Source organism: Sinocyclocheilus rhinocerous, unplaced genomic scaffold, assembly GCF_001515625.1.
Source record: "Sinocyclocheilus rhinocerous isolate Xijiao unplaced genomic scaffold, SAMN03320098_v1.1 scaffold705, whole genome shotgun sequence".
NCBI classification, from domain to species: domain Eukaryota; kingdom Metazoa; phylum Chordata; class Actinopteri; order Cypriniformes; family Cyprinidae; genus Sinocyclocheilus; species Sinocyclocheilus rhinocerous.
In genome coordinates this window covers 1,060,866-1,070,183 of record NW_015630576.1, presented here as the reverse complement: position 1 = coordinate 1,070,183, position 9,318 = coordinate 1,060,866, and the positions used below count along the sequence as shown (strand labels likewise).

Genomic DNA, 9,318 nt, shown 5'->3' with positions numbered 1-9,318 from the left:
GTGCAAAAAAAAATCAAAATACTGAAAAAATCGCCTTTAAAGTTATCCAAATGAAGTCCTTAGCAATGCATATTACTAATCAAATTAAGTTTTGATATATTTACGGTAGGAACTTTACAAAATATCTTCATGGAACACGATCTTTACTTAATATCCTAATTATTTTTGGCATAAACGAAAAATCGATCATTTTGAACCCATACAATGTATTGTTGGCTATTGCTGCAAAAAAATACCTGAGCTACTTATGACTGGTTTTGTGCTCCAAGGTCACATAATACAAATACAGTGGTGGCCAAAATTATTAGAACACTAATATTTTTACCAGCTAAAAATGGTTTTAAGTCAGTTATGTCTATCTTTTGCTGTAGTGTCAGTATAAATATCAGTTTACATTCCTAAACATTCATTTAGCCATTAATTGTAATAATCCAGTGAGATTTTTGTTTGCACAAGGAGTCTGATAACAGCCAGTGCTCCACACACAGATCTGATCTGATCATCATCAGTCTGTCCTACCTGCAAAGCTACTATATTTCTTAGTTACTGACACTAGATAAAAATAGCTGACTTAAAACCATTTGTTTAGCTGGTGAAAATACTAGTTTTCTAAGACTTTTGGCCACCACTGTATATAATTAAAATGGTATATCCTAGTCAACATGGTCACATAGAGGGTGCAGAAAAAGTTAGTGATTCATTTTGTCAGGCAATCAAAGGGGATCCCTTGCCATTGTTTAATGAGTTTGAATGAGTATTTACAGCCTTGACTGGAATGAATCATTGATGCTAAAGTTTTTCCATTATTCACGTACAAACGTATGCATTATTTAATCACGCATCATCTCGTGTTTCTGCCCCTGACCCCCGTCGCACATCAAGGTTATTAGGACACCGTGTTGGGCCACTTTAGTTTGCAGTGAAGGTGAGCACGTTGGCATAAGTTTAGCAGTGAGATATGGCACGTTCACTCAGATGTAGCAATTGTCTACCTTTTATTTATTTATTTATTTAGTTATTTATTTATTCATTCTTCAAGAAGTAAAACACAAAAAATAAATGTCCGAAAGCTAGGCACTGTCTGTCAGTCTCAGTCAAGATTCAGTGGTATTTTATTTTTTATGGACATACAATAAATGACGACTGAGGCTGCCATTCTGTTGGTATTTAATAACATGTAGATCTATACGTCTATAAATACTGTAAATAATGATTTTTTCATTTTGGGCGTGCTGTTCCTTTAAGTTGCTATATTAGGCGGCCCGATTTAAAATGGTTAAAGTTTCATAATAAGGTAAACATTGAAATCAGTTCGTAATCCGCGCACTTGAGACGGAGTTCCGGGGATACGGTAGTAATTCATTTTGTAATAAATGTATTGGATGAGACTTGAGGCGGGGTGGTATTGACGACATATTTCTAAATTTAGACAATAGTGCGTAATTCAATCGCATTGGAGTTTCATCAAAGGTAAAAAAGGAAAATAATACAAGGGTAATACAAGGATAGTCGAGGTTTAGGCCTAATGCGTGTTGGATTATGACCAAATGTGACAGCCGCATTTCTGAGCGCACGAAGAGTCGGATCTTTTTAATAAATCTTGAACCGATTCACTTAACCCGTTCATAAAATACATGATAAGCTACATATAACAAGGTCTGGAAATGTTTCTATGACATTTTATCGAAGCAAATGGAAAACAATTAATTGTAATAAATTTAAAAATACCTTATTTATTACCAAGCAAAACAGATGGTTCATTATTTTTGTACAATTTAGGCTAATGTAAATTAATGTTCTAATTTTTTTGTTTAGCTGAATCCTGTCTTCAGCCAACTGAACCGTCACAAAATAAATAATAATAAACAACATGTAGGCTAGGCCTACTACATACATGCAATTTTGTGGAGTGTTTTGGAGCGTGCATTAGTTCTTTTTATATGATTACCATAGACTGTATAATAGCAGATGAGTACGTTATGACGTAAAAGAATCGCTGATTTTTTTAACCTGTTCTTTGAAACATGTTTGAAAGAGCCGATTCGCGGAAATGAGTCTTCCCATCACTAGTGCGCTGCGCATCTTGGTGTGGAGCCGGACTGAATAACTGAGAAATCAGACTGTTGTTATTGACTACCACGTTTTTCTGTATATTTAGTGGAGGAAAGGAATAAAACAATAACTTTTCAACGACTCGATTTTCGCATTCAATGTACTAGGCTACTAGTAGTAGCCTACTGTTTTAATTTCCCCTTGGCAAAGACAGTAAGTTCTCCTCTACTTTCTTGTATCTGTGTTATTGCGTGTGTGAGAGTGAAAAAAAAAAAAGAAATTGAGTCGCACTGCGAATATTCTGCTCATCTGTAAAAGTCTGTTTTGCCGTCTCGACACAGAAACATTTAATAGAAACTGTATGCGTTTATCACAGGGATCTGGTTCCTCTCCCGTAGAAAGCTGAGGATCGGTTAATCGCCGCATGAAGAGTCCTAGACAACAATTTGGCGCTCTGCAGAGAGCTCCTGTTAGCTCTCTTGAAGCTGTAATCACATCATGTTGATGCTGTCCATCGCGTTGTTTTTACTCTTTCTGTCTCCATCGAGGAGCTCAAGACTGTGTAGTCACCTCTGCCGGTGCTATGTACACTCAGACCTGGTGGACTGCCAAGCCAGAGGTTTTGAGGATGTCCCACATGGACTTCCCCATGGCACCTGGCTCCTAGACCTGGGAGGAAACAAGCTCTTCAAACACAGGTAAGATCACTTAGGCTATTCCAGGGGTGCACAATCCTGTGTCCTGGAGATCTACCTTCCTTGCAAAGTTACCTAATCAAAGTATCCTAACCAAATGCGCCTGAACCAGCAATTTAAAGGGATAGTTCACCTAAAAAATATGAATATTTGCTGAAAAAAAATAGTTTTTTCTTCATCGGAACAGATTTGGATAAATTTTGCATTACATCAATTGTTCACCAGTTGATCCTCTGCAGTGAATGGGTGCCGTCAGAATGAGAGTCCAAACAGCTGATAAAAACATCACAATAATCCACAAGTAATCCACACGACTCGATTCCATGTTATGTGAAGCAAAAAACTGTGTGTTTGTAAGAAACAAATCCATCATGAAGATGATTTTAACTTCAGATATGAGTCCTCTATCCATAATATTGCTTTCTCCTGGGGAAAAAAAGTTATCTTTTTTTAATTAGGAGAGAAATATGCACAGATCAAGCACTGTTTACAAGTGAAAACTGTCTAAAGCAGCTCTAAACAAATTTGATGGATTTTGAGAGGACAAGGGATGGACTATTGCACTGGAGGAAACGTTATTATGGATTATGGACTAGTTTGGATGATGGATTAGGGTCGTGTGGATTATTGTGATGTTTTTATCAGCTGTTTGGACTCTAATTTTTACGGCACCCATTCACTGCAGAGGATCCATTGCTGAGCAACTGATGTAATGCTAAATTTATCCAAATCTGTTCCAATGAAGAAACAAACTCATCTACATCGTTGAAGGCCTGAGGGTGAGTAATTTTTGGTAAATTAATTAGTAAATTTTAAATAAATGTTTTAGTAAAGTAGTTCATTTTAGAGGGAACTATTACTTTAAGAGAGAGTTGGCAATGCAGGAACTCTGCAGGAAGTTAGATCTCAACAGAATTGGACACATCTGATTTATTCAATCCACATAATTTATTTTGGATGATGGATTAGGGTCGTGTGGATTTTTGTGATGTTTTTATCAGATGTTTGGACTCTAATTTTGTCGGCACCCATTCACTGCAGAGGATCCACTGGTAAACAAGTGATGAATTTCTCCAAATCTCTTCTGATGAAGAAGCAAACTCATCTATGTTTTTGATGACCTGAGGATGAGTAATTTTTTGTATAATAATTAGTAAATAGTAGTTAATTTTTGGGTGAACTATTCCTTTAAGATCTTTAGAAACGCTTGATAACAGACAAGGTTATTGGCACTGAACTCTGCAGAACGTTATATCTCCAGGAACAGGATTGGACACCCCTGATTTATTCAATCCACATAGCTTAGTTTTGTCAATTGGGAGTTGCCCTGTGAAATCTAGTTCTGAGTTATGAGTTGAAGATATATGGATTACCCAAATGTCTGTTTTCCCACACAGGCTTTCTTCTCTCTCTCCTTCCTGGAGAAGCTAGACATGAGCCGTAATAACCTCACTCAGATTCCTCCTAACTTCTCAGAGAGCCTGGCTGCCCTGCGTGAGCTGCGTCTGGACCACAATGCACTGGTGCTGTTGAAACCTCCAGGTCTTGAGCATCTGGAGAACCTTGAGAAGCTGCACCTCAGCCACAATCGCATCCGATCTCTTGAGCCAGGTGCGTTCCGTGGCCTGTCCCGCCTGCGCCACCTTTACCTCCAAGGGAACCTCCTGGGTGTTGTGCGAGACGGATCCCTCACCATGCTGCCTGCCCTGGAAGTCCTGCTCCTGGGCAACAACAACATCTCTAGGATCGAGGTCATTGCACTAGCACCGTTGCGCAGTCTGTCTTGGTTGGGTTTGGAGGGGAATCATCTGGAGCACCTGAACTTCAAGACGTTCCTGAGCTTGCACACGGCTGCTACGCACCTGCAGTTGGCTGGGAACCCCTGGAACTGTGACTGCGACCTGCACTGTGTCTTCAGCAAGCTGCTCAGCGTGCGGCACCTGCACGTGGATGACTATCGCAATGTAACTTGTCGGGAGCCTTGGCAGCTCACCGGAGCTTCTTTGGCTTGGGTGGACAGCCAGTTGTGTGTGGCTGAGACCGTTACTGTGTTAGTCATCATTGCTACTGTGATTGTGACCGTGTTTGGTGCCTTGGTCATGGCGGAGAGAAAACGCAAGAAACAAAAATACTGGGAACAGGATGAGGAGGAACCGCAAGAGCAGTAAGGCGATTTTGCATGAGGTTAGGACACTTCTTTTCTCTTTTGAACTATGAAAACACAGATAAAATGTCCTGCTTTGACCCTTTTTCCCAACAAAGAGCAGGTACACAAATTCAAGCAAGAAGCTGGACTTGATACAATGAATTGAGTCGATGTGGTGATGGAAATTGAGACTCTTAAGATGGAATTCGCAAACATTGAACGAAAGTAGTTGGTAACTTAGATCTGATAGAAAGTTTTGTAATCTAGGATGTGTTCAGATTAGAATCTGTGCTAGATAACCAATTAGTTGTGTTATAGATTATAATACTGTGAAGCAGCTTCATCTCTTTGCCACTTGCAAACTCGTGTTAAAAGCTAAACTTTCAACTCTTACACTATTGTTCAAAAGTTTTAGAACTTTTTTTTATTTAGTACTGGTGCATCTCAATAAATTAGAATGTCGTGGAAAAGTTCATTTATTTCAGTAATTCAACTCAAATTGTGAAACTCGTGTATTAAATAAATTCAATGCACACAGACTGAAGTAGTTGCCAACAATTCACTAGAAATGTTTTTTTTATTGGTCTTATGGAGTATTCTAATTTGTTGAGATAGTGAATTGGTGGGTTTTTGTTAAATGTGAGCCAAAATCATCACAATTAAAAGAACCAAAGACTTAAACTACTTCAGTCTGTGTGCATTGAATTTATTTAATACACGAGTTTCACAATTTGAGTTGAATTACTGAAATAAATGAACTTTTCCACAACATTCTAATTTGAGATGCACCTGTACTTTTACTAATACTTTTATTCAGCAAGGATGTATTAAATTGATCAAAAATGACAGTAAAGGCATGCTGTTGTTGAACTTTCTTTTCATCAAAGAATCATGAAAGAAATTAATGCACAGTTGTTTTCAACATTGATGATAATACATGTTTCTTGAGCATCAAATCATCATATTAGATTGATTTCTGAAGGATCATGTGACAGTGAAGACTGGAGTAATGATGCTGGAAATTCAGCTTAGCATCACAGGAACAGATTACATTTAAAAATATATTCGAGTGGAAAACAGCTGTTTTAAATTGTAAATATATTTTACTGTATTATTGTTTTTACTGTATTTTTGATCAGATAAATGCAGCTTTGGTGAGCAGAAGAGACTTCTTTCAAAAACAATTAAAAAACATTTGCATAAAATTGCACGATAATTATTTTATATTTTATTTCATTTTTATGATTGTATTATTTTTTTTTATATTATTTTATTTTAATAGTTTCCCTTTCCTGTGATCAGTTTTTTGTCTTCTAACATTTCTTTTTTTTACATAATAACAAATGCTTTTCCCTTCAGTTGTGATCTTGATGTTTTTATATAGTTTCAAAAGAAAATGAATGCATGTCAATAATTATGTTCCTTAGTACAATAAAAACAACGTATGTCATACCCTTTCTGCCAGCAAAACTCTATCTTGTGTCCTTATGTGCTCAAAACAGCCTGTTAGATTCATTTCCTTCTGGTTGGCTGTAAAGCCTCAAAGCCCAAATCTCTGCAGCTGCTGTCAAAGGATTACACATCAATTAATGCGCATGGTTCCTGCTCCAGCACCCTGATTGAACTTTCAAATCATAATTTAATGATGGATTTAGTTTGGGGAACTCCTTCAGGTCATTACATTGATCTGTATTAAAACAAAATATGGACAAAAGACTTGTATCTGCAGTTGCTTTGCTGTGGCACAGGCTGGGCTTTAAACCTCTTTTTTAGCAGATTTGTGGATCAGTTTTTTGTCTTCTAACATTTCTTTTTTTTACATAATAACAAATGCTTTTCCCTTCAGTTGTGATCTTGATGTTTTTATATAGTTTCAAAAGAAAATGAATGCATGTCAATAATTATGTTCCTTAGTACAATAAAAACAACGTATGTCATACCCTTTCTGCCAGCAAAACTCTATCTTGTGTCCTTATGTGCTCAAAACAGCCTGTTAGATTCATTTCCTTCTGGTTGGCTGTAAAGCCTCAAAGCCCAAATCTCTGCAGCTGCTGTCAAAGGATTACACATCAATTAATGCGCATGGTTCCTGCTCCAGCACCCTGATTGAACTTTCAAATCATAATTTAATGATGGATTTAGTTTGGGGAACTCCTTCAGGTCATTACATTGATCTGTATTAAAACAAAATATGGACAAAAGACTTGTATCTGCAGTTGCTTTGCTGTGGCACAGGCTGGGCTTTAAACCTCTGGAGTTTAAGCAGATTTGTGTGGAGAATTTTGTGGACAGAGAAAGTGAAGAAATCCAGGTCAGTGAGTGTTTGGCGCCATATGGAGCTCTCACTGACAGCATCAGCTTACCAAACCGGGGACTGTTTCTTCAGGGAAATACCAGCTTTCAAGTTGAATTCACATGGCCTAAATAAGACTCATTTTGCTCCTTTCTGTCTGACATAGCCCATATGAATGGATACGCTCTAATGTCTGAGCAAATTGAAAAAAGTGAAAGTGACGTGACATGTGGCCAAGTATGGTGGAATTAGTGCTCTGCATTTTAACCCATCCAAAGTGCACACACACAGCAGTGAACACACACCCGGAGCAGTGGGCAGCCATTTTTTGCTGCAGCGCCCGGGGAGCAGTTGGGGGTTCGGTGCCTTGCTCAAGGGCACCTCAATCATGGTATTGAAGGCGGGAGAGAGCGCTGTACATTCACCCACCCCACCTACAATCCCTGCTGGTACGAGACTCGAACCCGCAACCTTTGGGTTACGAGTCCGACTCTCTAACCATTAGGCCACGACTTCCCACGTCGTGTAATAGGTTGTGAACCAACAAACTGGACAGCTGCAAACAAAAACAATCTTATGTTGTTGAACATTTGTCAATATTTGCTGCTTTGAACAAACAGCCAATACAGATAATCAAATCATTTACAGTTAGCATTATGGTCCATAAAATAACATGTTGACAATGACATCAATAAAAATCAAACCAGGTGTGTTTTTGCAGTAGAGGGTTTGAATGGTTAGGGATTGGCTTGAGGGAAGAACCTCATGAAACTGAAAAACTATCCTGATCTTAGAAGATTTACGTAATATGCAAGTATCAGACTGTCCCAGAGAATTAATTACAATTTATTTGTTTATATCATTATTTTTCCCCAGACTGGTTTCAAAATAATATGAATTGTATCCTTTGCTTATTTGATGACTCAGGAAATATTCTCTTTTATGAGCAATTCATGGCATACCATAGTTTCCCGATTCCTCCAAAAGAGTTTAATAAGGTGGATAAAGCAATTTCACCTGGATTAATTCACCTTGTTAAGTCACTCTATATTTAATCCAAGGAGCAGTTACTACAGTCTGCTTAGCTCTTGGAAGGCGTAGATCTGTTAGATAAGAAATGTAATAATAGGCATGTGCGCCAAATTTTTCAGTTTAAAAGGAAATTTTCTTCAAGAAAAAAGTTCTACTGGAGGTCCTTGGTTGATGATATAGACTGGAAAAGAACCTGGCTTTTACCTGGGAAATATATTTCCAATAAGGCAAAGGAAACACATTTTAACACATTTTAAAATTTTACATAAAATATATCCTGTCAATTCTAATGTTTCTAAATATTTGGACATAGACAGCTCGTGTTCTTTTTGCAGACAAGCAGAGGAGACATTGGCACATTTGTTTTTTTTAATTGCCTTATATCCAAGCTATTTTGGTCTGAGGTTCTCATATATTTGATATTGCCAATGTTGTACACTCCTTTAGTTTAAAAGATATTATTTGTTTGTTATAATAATACTAAAAATAAACCCCAGGAACATACTATATATATATATATTTATTTATTTATTTATTTATTTATTTATTTTTTATATATATGGTAAATTTTTCATTCACAAACACAAATTCGCAAATAGTTCCGCATCCTATTCCCTTTTTAAAATTTAATTAAACTCACTTCTAAAATGATCTTGATCACTTGATCTTATAAAGAATATAAAAAAAACTAAGATTCTTGAAATAATAGAGAAGTAGCCTATTTAAAGAAAATCCATGAATTTGGATGCTTTCCTTGTGTATGATTGTTTGAATCTCATTGAAATGTTTCTGTCATTCACAATTTGTTGAGGTTTTTATTTTTATTTTTATTTTTAACCATTTTTTATTTATTATGTGTATGGCATTTGTGTTTGATAAATATGCTTCATTTATAACTATTGGTCATTATTTAATGGATTTGTGTGTGATCCCTTGGCAATGTTCTTTTTGAATTGACTGTTTAAGCAATAAAAAGCAAAAATACAAATTTAAATAAAATAATCATCATATTAGAATTGATGAATATTCATGTCTGCTCCGCCCACTGAAACCGAAAAGTTCAGAAACCAAAAATCTCGTAACACCTGTTTGGATGTAGC

General features: G+C 36.8%; 1 protein-coding gene across 1 annotated transcript in view; it reads left to right on the top strand.

The window, feature by feature from the left end:
• LOC107740660 (leucine-rich repeat-containing protein 24-like) overlaps window positions 1-5,089 on the top strand; it is a 16,288-nt gene extending 11,199 nt beyond the window's left edge. Inside the window, exon 3 of the mRNA XM_016553166.1 lies at window positions 4,145-5,089. Coding sequence (XP_016408652.1) covers window positions 4,145-4,915 — 771 coding nt within the window. The 3' untranslated portion in view covers window positions 4,916-5,089. The remainder of the gene's footprint in view (window positions 1-4,144) is intronic.
• The last annotated feature ends 4,229 nt before the right edge of the window (window positions 5,090-9,318 follow it).